Below are 16073 nucleotides of genomic sequence, written 5' to 3' on the forward strand. Positions count from 1 at the left end.
AAGGTAGTATTATTTATCTGTGGCCTGAGTCCCATGCACTGCTCACCATATACATCTCTCAATTTTTCTCAGTGTCTGTCAGACTTCAGTCAGCAGGATTAACCTCTCCAGCTGTATCACTATTGAATTATTTCCCTTTCATCTCCTCAGGGTTTCCCAAGCTCACCAGCTGTAACTCTTTGAGACTTAATCTTTGCATAGGCTACTGAAAACCACAGATGTGTGAGACTGTAAAGTTTATACAGAATGAAGAATTGTGAGACAGAGATTAGTTTCAATTACTGTTTTATTCCCATGATTGAACACACAGTCGGGTTTTGTAATTCAGGATTTTGGCTGCAAAATGTGGTAATGGGCAAGGGTATGTATTTGCATTGCTAGGGAACTACTTAATCTGCCTACGATTCTGGGGACTAAGTTTAAACCAGAGGGAGAGCAGGTTCATGATTCATTGGCAGCTGTTGTTTGTTGTATGGAAGGAATTCCCCTTCCTTGGAATGTGCAGATGAAACAAGAATATTCCCTCGGTAAATTGTGGGAGCATAGGGTAGAGAGGAATCTAATCCATTTTATCTCCAATTTTGTTTAGGGTAAGGGAAATTAGATTTCTTTGTTTTTCTTTCATTTCTGAGCATCTTCCACCTTGTGAAGAAGGACAGGACGAAGGAAGGTTCCTGCGCTTTCAGTAGGTGTAGCTGGCAGTGAAAAGCGACTGCGTGGCAGCTGTGTCAGTCTTCCCAGCCACAACGTACTGCCCTCTGCAAGCCAAACTGTTAATCTGAAAAAGAAAGAGAAAGGAGGGGAAAACAGTTAGCTTGGAGTAAGAAAGATGTAGAAAGACAGCAGGAATAACCAAGCAAGGCAAAAATAACAGAACAACATCTCTGGTGAACATGAAGCACCAGATGGGGCGGGAACAAGAGGAGCCTTAGGAAGGTGACAACACGTCTCCCTTCATGGTGAGCAGCTCCTCCCTGCACTGCAGGAAAGCCTCGTACCTGGGCCCGCTTGCGGAAGGCCTCCTGTGCAGCCTTCTTGTTCTCGCTTTTGCCCACCCATGCTGCCAGGGCAGAGGCTTGCAGGGCTCTCCCGTATGAAAAGGTCAGTTTCCAAGGCTTAGGCAGAGGGGACTGATTCATGGCATTCAGGTTGACAGAAGCCTCCTCTTCACTCTGACCTCCAGACAGGAAGCAGATTCCTGCAAGAAAAAGGTTTCGAGGCTTAGAAATGAAGTGCTCCAGCCACCACAATCCCTGACTTTTATGTGCCAGAGGAGTGAGCGTGTCAGATGTAGGAGCAAGGCCAGCAAGAGTGACAGTGTGAATGGATACATAGGAATGAATTAGGAATCACCAGGAACGGCAGCAGGAACGGTGCGGAGAAGAGTAGTAACAGTTGCTATGGCTACATCCTGAGGGGTGTACTTCTTGGGGCAGGAGTGCCCAGCTGTCACCATGTTGGGTTTCAGCAGTGTTCCTTCCAGGTAGACATGATGATCATTCAGGGCCTTGTAGACAGCAGCAAGAACCTGAAAACAGGAGGATTGAATGTAGACCTCTGCTCAAATCTTCACCTCAACCTGCTGTGGAAAGACAGCTCATTCCTTGGGAGTGTGAGAAGATCAAACTGATTTCTCTTTCTCATGAAATTTATCACAGGGGTTGCAGCCCTGGAGACACCACTGCTTTTGAGATGACCAGGATACCACTCTTCATATTTACTGAATTTGTCCCTGCAAGCTGAGGTACTGAAAAAGTGGTCAGTGGTTTTGGTCCCAGTGCATCTTTTTGAGATTGAGAATGCTTATATAGGTGGTTCGAGTGGAAATCCAAAAGCATGGATTCTACTCTCACGTTCACTGTTAACTGTGAGCAACTCATTTTTGTGATGCAGTTACGAAGTACCTTTTTGGTCAAAACTCCTTGAGATCTGTGAGCACAAACTGCATAAGATCAGCTACAGATCTGTGAAGGGGAGGAGAGGGGCAGGAATCTCTTACCTTTTCTGTGACATACTGACAGCGTTGGAGATCATGGTCTCCATCAGGCAAGATTTCCGGCTCCACAATGGGCACCAAGCCATGCTAAGGAAAGAAAAACAGGGAAGTCACTAGGAGTGTGGAAGAAAAACTGTTCTTGTCTACCCTGACTTTGGTGGTATTCCTTCTTGCTGCACTGCCCTTCTACCTCATCTTTCCCAAAACCCTTGTGGAGATCCGCCTTTCAAGTTACCTATCATGTTATCACAGAGAACAGTGAGAAGGGGCAACAGCATCTCAGGAAAGGTTGACGGAGGGTAGATACCTGCTGGCAGATGCTGGCATAGCGTGCCAATGTGTTGGCATTCTCTTGGATGGCAAGTTGAGAGGGTGTTGTGCTGGTGATCTTCAGCACTGCACGCCACTTGCCAAAGTCAGCACCGTCTTTCTTGTACTGGGCACAGCGCTCAGCCAATCCATCCAGCCCTGCAGATGATAGAACAGTGCTTCACTGAGAGCAGTTCTTTAGGATATAGCTCTGAAAGTACCATGACACCAGCCAAGGCTGCGACTCAGGGTAGCCACCGCATGGCTTTTGCTGCACCAGTCATAACTTAGGCTCCTTAGATCTCTCCTTACCTTGGATGGTGGTTTCTCCATTTGTTCCTGCTAGGGGTGCTGTGCCTTTATCCAGCTGTGGAGATGAGGAAAACAGGAAGGGTTACAGAGAGATAGAGATCAGTCTTCTTACCTATGGCTAGTCTGTCTTTGCAGGCTGACTGTGAGTGAAGCATGGGGCTGAACATGCTAAGGGTGCAAACGAGGGAAATGTTGGAGCAAAGGGGAGGCAGAGGAGTGAATTGGTCAAGAGGAAGGGACAATGTGTAGATGGCCAGAGGGAATGGCTTGAGAGCTCTATCAGATGCGGAAAGGACTGGATTTAGGTTACTGCATGGAGGGATTTAATTGCAGCAAACGGTGAGTAGGTGCGAGTTGGTGAATGAAAAGTTCCTGCATTAAATGCAAATGTGCTCCTGGTTAGTTGTACAAAAGCAATGCAGAGAATGGTGGCAGAGATCCTCTAGTTATTTTAAAACCAAGCACAAAAAAAGAAAAAAAGTGTTTGGCAGGAGAGAGTGCAGCCCCATATATAATTTTCACTGGAAATGGGTTTTAGATTATGCTGCCATCCAGACATATGCAGATACTCACCTTTATTCCCACCACAATGCCTTTTTCTTTGATGAGAGCGGGAAATGGCTTTCCAGTGCTGTCTTTCTGATAGAGAGTCTCGTGGAAGAAGATCACTCCCCCAATGCTCTGGTTGATGGAAGCATCTGAAGAGAAGAGGATCTCTCGAAAAGCCCGGCGATTCTCCTCTGTGTTCTCCACATTGATCCTCTGCAGCCTGTTTCCCATGGTACCTAGCGAGGTGGACAAAGGTTGGATGGAGAGGTGTTAGGCTTGGCTGGCCTCCTGGTCCCATTATGTAATAATGAACTGGAGCTTCAGTTCAGAGCTTCCCTTCTCAACCCATAGTTTGTCAGCTTTTGTTGCCATAGATGCAGCCCTGCTTGGCTGAGTTGTTCCTGCTCAGTCAACAGGTCTAAGTGTTTTTAATTTACTCCACTGATTTCAAAGATGAAGCAAACTTAATGGAAAAAGTCTTGGGTACTGCTAATTGATTGATATCCAGAACTCACCCACTGATTCATCTGCAGCTAAGATCCCCTTTCCTGAAGCCACAATCCGCTGAGCAATGTCTGAAAGAGCTTTCTTCTGCTCTGGAGACAGCGCTGGGAATTGGTGGGTCATGTTGACTTATCTGTGGAAGAGAAACTGTTACAAGGTGAGGTAGACTGTATACACAAACTGGGAACCAGAGATACCACTGAGGTGTTTCTCTTGGAGGGCAGTCAGTGCTTGTCTGGAGCATGTTATCACAGGCACACGCCCAGAAATCCATTTGAGTTCTTCATCAGTTGGTGTGTCTGGCAAAACCAGAAGAGAGAAATGCAGGAGCCACATCCTAACGCATCCTTCCAGAACCAAATTGGGAAAGACTCTGCTTTTTACATGGATTTGCTCAAAGACTAAGGGAAGGTCAGTCTGTCATAAAAACATGCACCAAGCTAACAAGTATGCTGATTGCAGACTCTGTGAACTTCTTTGCAAAGGACTTAGGACTTTTTGGTCCCAATGAGAAGAATGCCAATTATCACATTGCTTACTTTTCCTAACAATGCCCCTCTCCCATGCCCTGGCCTGTGTTGGTGGTATTTGCTATTATGTGTAGCTGACTTTCCGTCCCCACCCTCCTGCCTTGCTTTGTAATTCTGTCCTCCCCATGGCTGCTTTCAGAACTGTAGTGCATTGGTTGCTCTATGGAAAACCTGGGTGTTTAGAAGGATTCACCACCCATGTCTATCTTTTCAGCTGTGGCAGGGGCTTAACCTGCTGCAGATACACAGCACCTGAAATCCAGGTTCTGTCTTGTTATGACAAAATGCTTGATCTCATTGAAGTTTTGATTATATGGCATTAAATTACAGTTTCTCAGATCATCTGAATAGTCCAAGTTACTTCCCTATGTGTATAAGCCTGTGAGCCTGAGACATAAAGGCTGTCTTCCGTCTGTTTATCATATGTGATAGCTAAAGCAACACCCATGTTTTTATCACCAGGTGGTAAATCCATGAGATGAATCATTAAAAACAACAGAAAAGACCTCCAATACCAAGTTTTCCTCCAGAGGGGCAGGCTTCTGGGCAGCATCTGCATTTTCTGTTCCCAAACTCAGCCTTAGAGAGGAGCGAGAACATGCCATTTCCCATTTTACCATGTGCCAGAGATGGCCAGCAAGTATGTCGCCCCGTATAAGCATGTATGCAGCCAAGTCCTCCATCCTCTTTCCCTGCACACAGATTATGTCGCTGGGGAATCCTTGTCTTGCCCACCCTGCTGAAGGGTATGATGGGGAGAAACAATCAGGGTTCTGGCTACTACTCATGATACGGTAATAGAGTTCTGTGCACAATGCCAAATGGTGCCAAAATTTTCTGGCAACAATGCCATCACAGTACTGTGACAGTTATAAATTTGTGTCTCTGATTTGTAGTTGAAGGTACTTTGGTATTGGTAATGTTATTGTGTAAGATTCAAATGGTGTTGTCTACCAGTACAGACCAGTCAGATGCAGTGTCCAGATACCTGCTTTACCTTTTTGTGAGTTGTTTGAGGCTAGAATTCATCCTATGCAACTTATCAATGGTGAGTCATTCTAGGTTTAGAGGGAATTTGAAGGAGTGCGTGATGAAGACTGTGTCAAATGAGGGAGGGTTCCCTCCTTTAGCAAGCACTGAAATGTCTTGCTGTGGTCCTGCAAAAGCAGGCTTTGCTGCACTCCTCTCTCTCTATGCCAGGCTGTGGCCAGACCTCTGGGAAGCATCCTTCTGCTGTGGTGACCACAACTCCATCACTCCCAGCTCTTACCCTGTTCAGCCCACCTAAAAGAACTTGGAAGAGCTATTGTGTATGCTGCATAGATAATTAAGTTCACCTGTAACCCTCCTTATCCCTCACCTGCTTTCTGTGTCTGTACGTCTCTTAGAAATAGGAAACTGGCTTGTTACTATGATTACTGTAATAATAGTTTGTGTTGTAAGCACTTCAGTCAAAACCATAGCACTGCTAAATAAATTGCTATGCAAAATTATGAGGAATCACTCCAGGAGTTCACAGTCTCTGCAAAAAGACTGGAAAATTGTGATCCAGCAAGAATATGATCTTGTCCAAGGTCAAAGCTAATGAATTGCTAAATCAGTAATAGGATTTCAGAGTTGCAGTTTGGAGGTATGCTACAGCACGAGTAGGTGTATCCAGATAATCTTTAATCCAGCTAGCTGAATTACAAGATCATCAGTCACTCTAGTTATGTTGTTATGGGTATACTTTCTCTCCAGCAATGCAATAAGCAATGAGACTGATGTCTGTTGTATCTTACTTGTTCCCAGTGTTTGCATAAAGATAACAAAGAGACAGTTATCACTAAAAACCAGCCTGCAGAGCAAATTGCCAAAATACGGAAATACAAGTTTTCGGTGCATAATGCTGGTCCAAGTGAGTACTTTGAGAGACTGAAGCACTACAGTATTGTTCCACAATGATGAATTGGAAGACAGCAGATTAGTTCCAGTTTCTATACAAGTATCTCATTGAGTGTGAAGAAGTAGGTGGAGATTTACCAAAAGGTTCCTGAAAATGATCTATAAGGCCATGGTGAGTGGTTCCCAGCTACCCTGCTGAACTACAAGGACAAATAAAATGCACAGTGTTTCTAACTGAACTGGTGAAGAAATGAGGGCAAAAGAGCAGTTGTAAAGCTAATGATAGCTCTAAGGTCCGGAATGTTCAAGTACCCTTGATTTAGGACTTCATTTTTCTGTGATTCTTTCATGAGGAGCATAATCTCTGAGGATCTTCCCCATTGGATTCAGAAAGGGTGTCTCTGCTGTAAGGTACTGCTTGGAGCATTTAAAGGGAAGTGGAGAAGTCTTACACTTCAGTAACATTCACTTACACTTCATTCAGCTGCTTTGTAAAGAGTAAGCTCCCAGCACATCCACAGAAACATTAATGTCCCCCCTTAAAGAGCTGGATATGTCACCTTACAGGTCCTGAGGAAAAACAGTTGTGCCCAGGCTGCCAAAGCTGGGCAGCTCATTTCATTCTTCCAAGAACGAAGCCCATTTGCCTTATTATTCTGCTTTATTTGTTTAATTTGACAGCTTTTGCAGGCAGGAAAAAGCTTGAAGGAACTGTATTCTCAGTAACAGTATCTAGGAGTTGTCCCACCCCTAAAGTTTTTCAAGAAATTTTATTTTTATTTACCCATTTTCGGCTGTGGGCTAGCATCCTAGTGTCACAAGCTCAAGTGATTTCACATTAATTTGACATTGTATGAATACAATGTATTCTCTTCATGGTAACTGCTTACATAACATTTTTTAAAAGTGGAAGAAAAAAAAAAAAAGAATAAAACTGCACAGCATGCACAAAACCCCCAGCTTTATGGCTACCTTGAGCGTTTGTCAGGCTTTAGCAGCTCCTTAGGCAAACAAAGTTCTTTGTTCAGCCTCCAGCCTGTGACCAGCAGGAGGTGAGGGTGGGGGGAAAAGGGACAGCACAGTTGTAAAAGTAAATATTGTACTGCTGAAGTCTCAAGTTTTTCTCAGCTACCGTAATGGAGGACTGCAGGGAAAATATCTTCATGGATATCAGCACAAGCACTGCATCCTGTTAATACTAATAGTGAGAACTAAAGGGCAGAGGCAAGACAAACAGCAGAAGGAACAAACTCTTACATTCCACTTCAGGTTGTCCTAGAAACATTAATACTTCATTGGCATCTTTTCTTTCCAACCACCTCAAGAGACTGGCATCTTCTAATCTTACAGAAAATCTCACCTGAGTCCTGGTTTGCAGATGGGAAAAGATTGCATTAGAATCTGTAAGTTTTTCTCTTGGGTATCTTCATTGCCTTCTTTTATAAAATTGGTTCCAAAAGTGCAGGACCAAAGTCTCAAAATACAGTTTGTATCCCATGCATTTAGCTTTTCCTGTTCGATTACTGGTCAACACAGCCCTTCAACATCATCTCTGACAGTTAGCAATACAAACCACATGTGCATGTTGTTGCACTGTGCACGCAAGTGATTCTGCATCCAAAGACCAGGGTTTGAAGAAACGAAAGTTGCATGTATAAGTAGATAAATACCGTTGCTGGGGAGAATGAAAAGTATTCAAAAATTTAGCCCATCGCATGCAGGCACAGTGTTGACCTGACTGGATTTACTCCTCATTTACACTTGTATGCTTAGGAGAGACAGACACATAATGAGTTATGCACCTTATATTCTCATTGCAGTGGATAAATCTAGTTATTGACCTCTATGGAGCTCCATTAAAAAGCTATTTCTAAGTAAGACTGGTTACTTGGACATTGGCCAAACTGATAGGTATGAATGGCTGGGCAAGCCTGGCCCCATCTTGCTGACAGAGCACATTCTTATCTAGCCTGCAGATGACACCAAGCTGGCAGGACTAGTTGATATGCTTGATTGCTGGGCAGCCATCCAGAGGCTGGACGGGGGGCAGGAAGAGACCAAGAGGAACACCATGAAGTTCAGCCAGGACGAATGCCCAGCCGCTGCCTGGGGGGCAGAGCCCTGGCAGTGATCCCACCAGGGCTGGTGGGACAGGGAAACAGCTCTTCGGAGAAGGTCCAGGGCCCTGTCAGGCAGCGAGCTCAACAGGGGCCAACAATGAAGGCCAGCAGCATCCTGTGTGACCAGGCGTCCAGCCCAGAGAGGCAAGGGAGGACAGGGATTATCCCCCTCTGCTCAGCACTCTTTAGATCACATCTGGGTGCTGCATCCAGTGTTGGGCTCCTGCAGTACAGGAAAGATACTGAAAAACTGAAGTGAGTTCAACAGGTGCCACTGAGAAGGTCGGGGGCTGAAGCACTTGCTCTGCGAGGAGGAAGCTGCAGAGCTGGGTCTAATTCAGCCTCAAGCAGAGATGGCTTCAGGGGCACCTCTCAGCAGCCCCCAATACCTACAGAGTGGTAATTCAAGAGGCAGAGCCAGGCTCTTCACAGCGGCATGTGACGGGAGGGTGAGAGACAACAGGCAGAAGCTGAAACTCGAGCGATTCGCACTGGATATGGAGAATTTTTTTCACTGTTGGGACAGCCAAGCAGTGGAGCAGGTTGACAGAGAGGCTGTGCTGTCTCCATCCATGGAGGCTGTCAAGACCCACCTGAATAAAGCCGTAAGCAGCCTGGTCTGACCTTGTGTCTAACACTGCTTTGAGCAGGAGGTTGGACTGCAGACCTTCTGATGTCCCCTTCAGCCTAAATTAGCCTGTGACTCTGTGTGAGGACTTGCTTTAGGGAGCTGAAGTGGCAGTGGTGCCTCCTGTACATATGAAGGAGCTCTGAGGGAAGAACAGGCTGTTTCTCCCTTTATCTTTGCAGTGGGAGTGAAGGTTTCAGTATAGCAAAATGTTTCATTTCTGGGTTCTAAAAAGTGAGTCAAAGGTATGGGACAAAAAGAGATACTCAGATTTCTGTCACCTAGAAAAAGCAGCAGATGTTTTTGATTGACTCACTAATGTCACCATCTTGATAGGTCCTTTGGGGCATATATGATGGTAAATTGTCTGGTTGGATTTTGCTCTTATGAGGGTGAGAACAAGGGGTTTTCCCATCTTCATGCTCTGTCTAGGGACCTTGCTTCAACATCCTATCTCAAGTGGATGGGAGTATGAGACCTGCAGTTCCCTGTCCTGATTCCCATAGTAGCCTCAGAGCTACACTCAAGCCCTGAGCAAATGTACCCCCTGTTCAACTCTCTAGCAAGTATGAAAGGAGGTTATGTACTCGGGGACCTGGCCTCTGCAGTCAATGCAGAGCACTCCTGGAGCACTCACGACTGCTAGAGATGGCTGAGGTGGCAAGAAACTGGTTTCTTGGCAGGACGTGTGGTCATTAGGGTGAAGCTGCTTCTCTTTCAGGGCTGGGCTCTTCTGAGAGAAGGTAAAAAAATGCTGCCAGACTTGCATGAGAATTCAAGCCTTATACTGCCAGCAGGGGAGCCTGGGGGAAGCAGTGGTGAGGGTTTCAGGTGGGCTAAATAGTTTCGGGTGCCAGGCACAGGGAATAGTTGAGGAAGTGATGGAGTATCACAGACTCTGTGAGGATTTGAGTTTGTTGAGCAATTTTCTGAAGCTGGCTGTTCGCAACTTGAAAGGTTACAGCCTAATTAATGCAAGAGCAGTTTTTAGTTTCCTGTGCTGCAGACTACCTTAGATCCCCCTGCCAAAGAATCTTATCCACACTACTGCACTAATACTTCAGAAGAAGCTGCACAACAAACACACATAATTACACTTCTGTCAGTATCGGTGTTTGTCAGGACCAGCTGCATTCTCCAGTGATTCTCTCTTCTCCTTGCAAAACATAAATTTATGTACCCCACAAGCATAAGCAAACACATACAATACAAAGCACTAGAAAGCAATGCAGGTATGTTATTGCTCTAGTCCCCTTACACTAAGGATTCACTTACTCCAGGAGTTCTGAGTGATTAAACTAAGTTAGAAAGCCAGTGTTAGCAGCAAATGGGTCACATTGGAAGATCACTGCAGAATGGCTGAGTGCTTATTTCTTGCAAGCTGTTCCTGGAACAAAAAAATAAAAACAAAACCAAAAAGAACTCCCCAAGCCCACTTTAGATAAACACATCATGTCTCAGCTGCTGATATACATACCACCTTTACAGTTTAGAAATGAATTATACTTACTTGTTAGTGGACAGTGAGTGCCTCTGCTGCTACAAGCTTCTGGTGAGGTGGTTGCAGGCGAAGAGACCCGGTCCTTCTAATCACTAACTTTTATAAAATTCTTGACAGGGTTGTTTGGTTTGTTTTTTTTTTCTCCACTCCTTCATTCCCTCTCCTCCCCAGGCTGGTTGGGGAGATGTCATTGCTCGAGGTCGGTCATTGGCTGTCAGAGCACAACCACTCACAACCAATGGGACCTCGTCTCGCTCCCGGGGTTTCTCCCCTTTCCCCTCCCCTGTAGATATAAGGCCATTCAGGATGCTGTGAAACGGAGACATTTTCCAGTTATTTCAAATTATTCCTCCCCTTTCTAAAACAGACTGAAAAGAACTACAAGAGGAACCATGGAAATTGTTTACAGGGAACTTGGGCATAACTTTCCGTTTAGGAATCTGGAAGCTTATATGTAGGAAACCACACAGTGCAGGAAGGAAGAGTAGAAAACAAAATGCAGAAGCAAGAAACAGATCCTTAATTGACATGAGTTACTATCATTTCAGTGGCTTCCTAAGCATTACACTGATTTTCCTCACTTGAAAATTCAGCACAGAAACATATTTTTCTTCTCCAGTTAGTATATGGAAAGGCAAAATGCAATGCTACAGTACCAGGGTTCATGAAACTGTAAGTTCTGATTTCCTTTAATGCAGTGTATGTGTGAGAATGATAGTTATCAGAAGAAATATGCCCACACTGAGGTGCACAAGTGCAAGCCAAATTTTCTACCAAAATCCCATTGAAACACTTACCCATATTACAATGACATACAAACTTCTCAGTTGCTTAGCAAAATTTTCCTGTGAAAAATGCTAATGCTCTATAAAGGGTATATCAGCATTCCAGTTTACATGAAATCACACTACAGCTATTCACCAAATCTAGGTAGATAGACTTTATTTTTTGTTTTTATTTTATTTTTCCCCCCATACTGCAGGTCAATACTCCTGGAGGGAAGTACTGCACAGGGACTGTTAGGCAAACATCATACCCTCAGCAGCAACACGCTCTGCGACCTTGGACATTAGCATGTCTTTGCCACAAACACCCAGTGTTTGCCTGAAGAATGACGTAGTTTCCCCATTTGTTTGGCTCATGTAGTGACACCTTTAGCCTTTACACGGACATGGTGAGACATCTGATTTCTCCTCTCACTGAGCAACACTGTCTTCATTAGGGCACTTCCTCCTTGAGCCTGTCTCTTCTAGAGCTGCATGCCAAGGTCAGTGCCTGTGGGAGATCTTAACAGCTTACATGCTGCCAGCGGTAGCACTCTGTGACAGTCAGAAGAGAAACCTCTGAAAAAGCTGAGGATACAGCCCAATTGAAGGTATTGGGCTTGTGTTGTTTTGTTTTCTTTAACGTTCTCCTTCCTGATCCATAGCTTTTTGCTGAAGAATGCTGTGGCACATAACATGGACAGAAAGCCTTCCCTGCTTTAGAGTGTTTGCTTTATATTCCATTTCTCCCATCCTAGCAGAAGGATGAACCCCATGGTGTATTAAAGTTTCTCCACCATGAACAGAGGCATCTAGTAAGGATTAAAAATATTTTTAATGAAATACACATTATCTAAGACCCTCTTTAGACCACAAAGGTGTCATACTGATGGTCTTCTTCAGGGCCACAGAGAAAATCAGAGTCTGAGTCCCATCATTCCTGGTTTGGTTAGAAGCTGTCACAGGTAGGAAAGTACTCAGAAGTGTTTCTTTCCCAGTGTCATCTGTGATAAGGTCTGACAGGCTATTAGAGAAATGTTGGGGGGACTCTTGAAAAAAACAGTGTCTGACATTTAGAAACCACTTTAGATAATCCCCTGCAGCCCACCTTGCATTCTTAATTCTTTCAGAAGTATATATATATATATATACACATATATATGTATTTCCAGGTAGGTAATGGCTAATATGTGCCCTTCTAGTCCTTCTGAGCCAATAGCCAGCACTTCAAACACTAGGATTACAGGTTCTAGCAGAGATTCTGAGGACTGAGGAGAAAAAAGTGAACAGACATGATGGTTAACTTTTTCACTTAATTTATGAATGGGAGCCTTTTCAGGCAAGAATATGGAATGAGCAATGATGCTAGATAATGTCACTGTAAGGTTGAGTACTATTAACATGGAGACCCATGATGCTGACGATGCTATGCAGAAATTAGTAGTAGAGTGATACTAAAACACTGGAAAAGAGTACATACTTTCATCATCACAGCTGCATAATCATAGTGTGGGGATACTTATACCTCTAAAAATTTGGTTATAGTGATATCAGTTATCCTTAAATGATAGGAGGAATAAGCTTGCATCATGAGGGGAATGCAGTGTACTTGCATTTAACCAAGCAACTAACCTGCCCTTAAAAAATATCAAATCATTGCCTGCACTAATTTTTCTACAGCAAAATTCAAGTATTGTCCAAGTTGTAAACCTGTCTCATTGAGTTAGTGTTTGAACTCGTAGTATGGGCAACTCTCTCAGCTTTCCAGTGACCCAACTAAAAGCCTTTTTCAGAGTAATGTGATGCAGGCATAGGGCTGTAGCTAGCAAAAGGGTGGCTGCTGGTGTGAGCACCCTTGGCAGAGGTGGCTACATCTAGACATTACTTTGACAGAGATTGAATTTGTGGCCATGGACAGCATGATTTTGATACAGATGTCACAATACAGGAAGACTGGGACACCTTTGGTGGACATGGAGTGTGAGGAATACCAAAACCCTAGTGGAAGATGTATTCAGAAGAATGAAGCAGATCAGGAATCAGATTTGGGGGCTTCAGGAAAACAGGAGGCAAAAAGAGGCAGAGATCATGCAGATGAATGTTAAGGGGTACAGATAACAACTTTGTGACAAAAAATGGCTCAATAATGGCATGAAACAGATGCCCTCTTGTAGCATCCACTGTTGTTTGTGTTGCCACCCATCTTAGTGGTATGTGGGGTTTGTCTTCTGCAGTTTATAGGGCTGGCCATGCAGGCAGGGTTTCTGGTAGGTGTTCAGTTCCTGAGGAAGCACCAGCTCTTCTCTGCTTCCCTAGGGCTTCCTCATCTCCCTCTGCCTCTGGCATGGGAAGGGGGAAGTACTGCAAAGATCCTGGGCTGAGGATAAGGACAGGGAGAATGGGAAGGGAGGGCAGTTGAGCTAAAGAACAAGTACTCTCAGTTATTGGTATTCTTAAAAATAATTTTACAGAATATTGCAGTGACTGCTGATCCACTTTTCTAGTGAAGAGAAAAATACTTTAATAGAGCACGGATTATTAACTACTTTTGAGAGTTTTGGATGTGTGAGAATTGATTACTTAAATACATATCTAACTAAATATGGTGATTGAAGTTTTTCTGTATGGATTATGGCTTTTTTATCTGTTAATGAGAAAGCTGATATAAACAGTCTTGCAATATAAAAATATTTATAGCTCACTCAAATCTGTGTTTGAAACATCACTGCAAACAAGATGCATAACTAGTAAGAGAGCTTAAATGTTCATTGTTGTACCTTTTATAGCATGGAAACAGAAAATGGTGGTCAGCTGTATAACAGATGGATAATGTTAAAACACAAGTGTCTAGCATTTCCTCTGACAAATGTGGCACAGCATAAGTGAATTTTGTATTTGAATGGCTTGGAGATTTTGCTGATGTTGACTTTTCCATCTGAAATTACCATACAAAAGCTGGCAGAACTATAAATTTAAAAATTTTAAGGACCACTAAAAACTGTCTTTACAGGTGGCTTGAGTTATTATTTAGGTCTTAATCTGTGGGTTTGCCTTCTTGAGTTTGACAATGCAAGTAGTAGATTTTCACAGTAGAATATCATTTAATTGCTGTCCTTGTTATATCCAACCTCGCTGTCAAAGGATCTGTCACTTCTGCACTGAAGTTTTGAGTGAAGATTGTTGCTGGATGAAGTACAATAAAATCAATGGAAAGCCTGGTTTAAAGGCAATGAGTAAAAATTTTAGAATTGCTTATGTTTCTTCAGGTTGGTGATTGTGTGTTTTCTGTGTGTTTCTAGCAGTATTGTTCCAGTACTGATTTTGCCTCTACTTACTCATATAAACTAGCATTTTAAATGAAAATAAGTATGTGAAGAGAGACAAACTGTAGTACATTTGAGAAAGAAAGATGAAAAAGAAAGAAATGGATAAAGCCATTTCAGAGATTACATGGTCACCAAGAGAAAAATGAAAAAGTTAAAACTTCCCTCTACACTTCGGTAAATGAAGTACTATTAATCTTACCAACACTTTTGTATCTGGTCAGACTAATAAAAGGGTTTGAAATGGAATGGAAAAAAACACTGGAAGTTGGAAGAATGTCAGAGTATATTATGCATCCACGTGAAAAACACCTGGCTCTGTGCGCCCCAAGAGAGTGCTGCCTGCGTGATGGGGCTAAAGTCTAATCAGAGCAGATTTGAGCTGAGTGGAGTCTGCCTCTTCCTCACCTCTCCACACCATGCTCGATGTTTCCTGTTTTCTGTACTCTGCAGTCTTGCTTAACTGTCTCAAAGTCCAGCTTGTTCAGCCCTATCTAATCAGAGGTATTGTTTATTAAGTGGTTTGTTTTCCCCATTCACCTACAGCCCTCACCCCCAATGCAGAAAGCCAGGCTTTTAACCCCACTGAAAGAAATCACCTGTACTTCTGGCTCCACAGCAGTTTCTGCAGACATGTACATCAGGGAGAGTATGGATGGTATTGGGCAGAACAGACTCAGCCCCACAAAGAGCACTGAGGGGATTGCACAGAGCAGGTTTGCTTGCTCTTCGTTCTTTGCATCTTTAAGCAAACAAACACCATGTAACAAACACCATGACTTGGAATGAAAAACAGGCAAGCACATATCATTACTGTTATCAAACACCAAATCTCTGTAATAATTTCAATAGTGGGGACAGCAGATGAGGATACAACTTTAAATCAGGCTGCCAGTGGCAACATTTCTGGGCTGTGCAAAATAGCTGTAGCAGGACATGAAGATAAATTCAGTAATGACACTGGTCTCTGTGCCTTTCTATTGACATTTTGTTTTTAAAAAAGCAAGTGGGCAAACAACTGGCTGCTATAATGGGAGACACTTAACAGTTTATTACCTGTTTATCTAAGCAGCACATAGTCCTCAAAACAGCACACTTTTAGGTGCTGCATGTTAACATTGGCATACCATTTGCAAAATATAAACTACAAGAGATGTCTGAAGTGGACCAGTTTGCTGCAAAGACCATTGCAGATGCAGTTTCTGCACTGCTGGGGGAACACTGGACACCATGGCAGAAATTCAAAGAGAAGGTAGGCACTGAAGAATATATAGCTGGCCAGAGGCTTACTAACAGAGCAAGAAAATAGAACACTACTTATTCTTTGTCAAAATTTAAAAATCACCAGTGGTTACACAGCTGGGAATATGGCATTCATAGCTTGCCATGCAGAACAAAGTCTTGGAAAAGGACATTGATGTTGCTGACAGCCTATAGATGCATGAATAAACTGGCTGATAGGGTGGATTCTCTCAAAGGATGAGCTGTGAGGACAGGTAGTTTGTGGAAATTAAGTTACTCTAGCAACAGAGACACATGCACTGAAGAAGCACAGACCATGGAGTACCTAATTCTATATGCCTTTTTGGCAGATGTGTGTTTTACTGAAAATTATTCAGAACCATATGTTGGGCCCTGCCATCTGCTGAATTT

At 43.5% G+C, this 16073-nt stretch overlaps 1 protein-coding gene across 2 annotated transcripts; it reads right to left on the reverse strand.

The window, feature by feature from the left end:
* Positions 1-268: 268 nt before the first annotated feature.
* On the reverse strand, positions 269-10581 carry ALDOB (aldolase, fructose-bisphosphate B). 2 transcript variants are annotated; one of them, XM_009918551.2, is made up of 9 exons: positions 10343-10581; positions 3682-3803; positions 3191-3402; positions 2618-2672; positions 2304-2464; positions 2000-2083; positions 1354-1528; positions 999-1198; positions 269-778 (listed from the first exon to the last, which is right to left on the reverse strand). In XM_009918551.2, exons 2-9 carry the CDS (start codon positions 3791-3793, stop codon positions 683-685), a joined length of 1095 nt encoding a protein of 364 aa, XP_009916853.1. In that variant the 5' UTR covers positions 3794-3803; positions 10343-10581; the 3' UTR covers positions 269-682. The 2 variants fall into 2 exon arrangements, with proteins under 2 accessions (XP_009916853.1, XP_069633039.1); XM_069776938.1 differs by lacking the exon at positions 10343-10581 and adding an exon at positions 10108-10132.
* Positions 10582-16073: the final 5492 nt, after the last annotated feature.

The sequence above is a fragment of the Haliaeetus albicilla genome, chromosome Z, assembly GCF_947461875.1.
Source record: "Haliaeetus albicilla chromosome Z, bHalAlb1.1, whole genome shotgun sequence".
Classification (NCBI taxonomy): Eukaryota; Metazoa; Chordata; class Aves; order Accipitriformes; family Accipitridae; genus Haliaeetus; species Haliaeetus albicilla.

What these genes read in the sequence shown, in the direction of transcription:
- ALDOB (XM_009918551.2), bottom strand. Translation starts at nt 3,793, where the DNA reads ATGACCCACCAATTCCCAGCGCTGTCTCCAGAGCAGAAGAAAGCTCTT. An exon ending in GCATTGTGGTGGGAATAAAG is followed by an intron (nt 2,673 to 3,190) that starts GTGAGTATCTGC and finishes TCATCTCCACAG; the next exon opens with CTGGATAAAGGCACAGCACC. An exon ending in CGTTCCTGCTGCCGTTCCTG is followed by an intron (nt 1,199 to 1,353) that starts GTGATTCCTAAT and finishes TTTTTCTTGCAG; the next exon opens with GAATCTGCTTCCTGTCTGGA.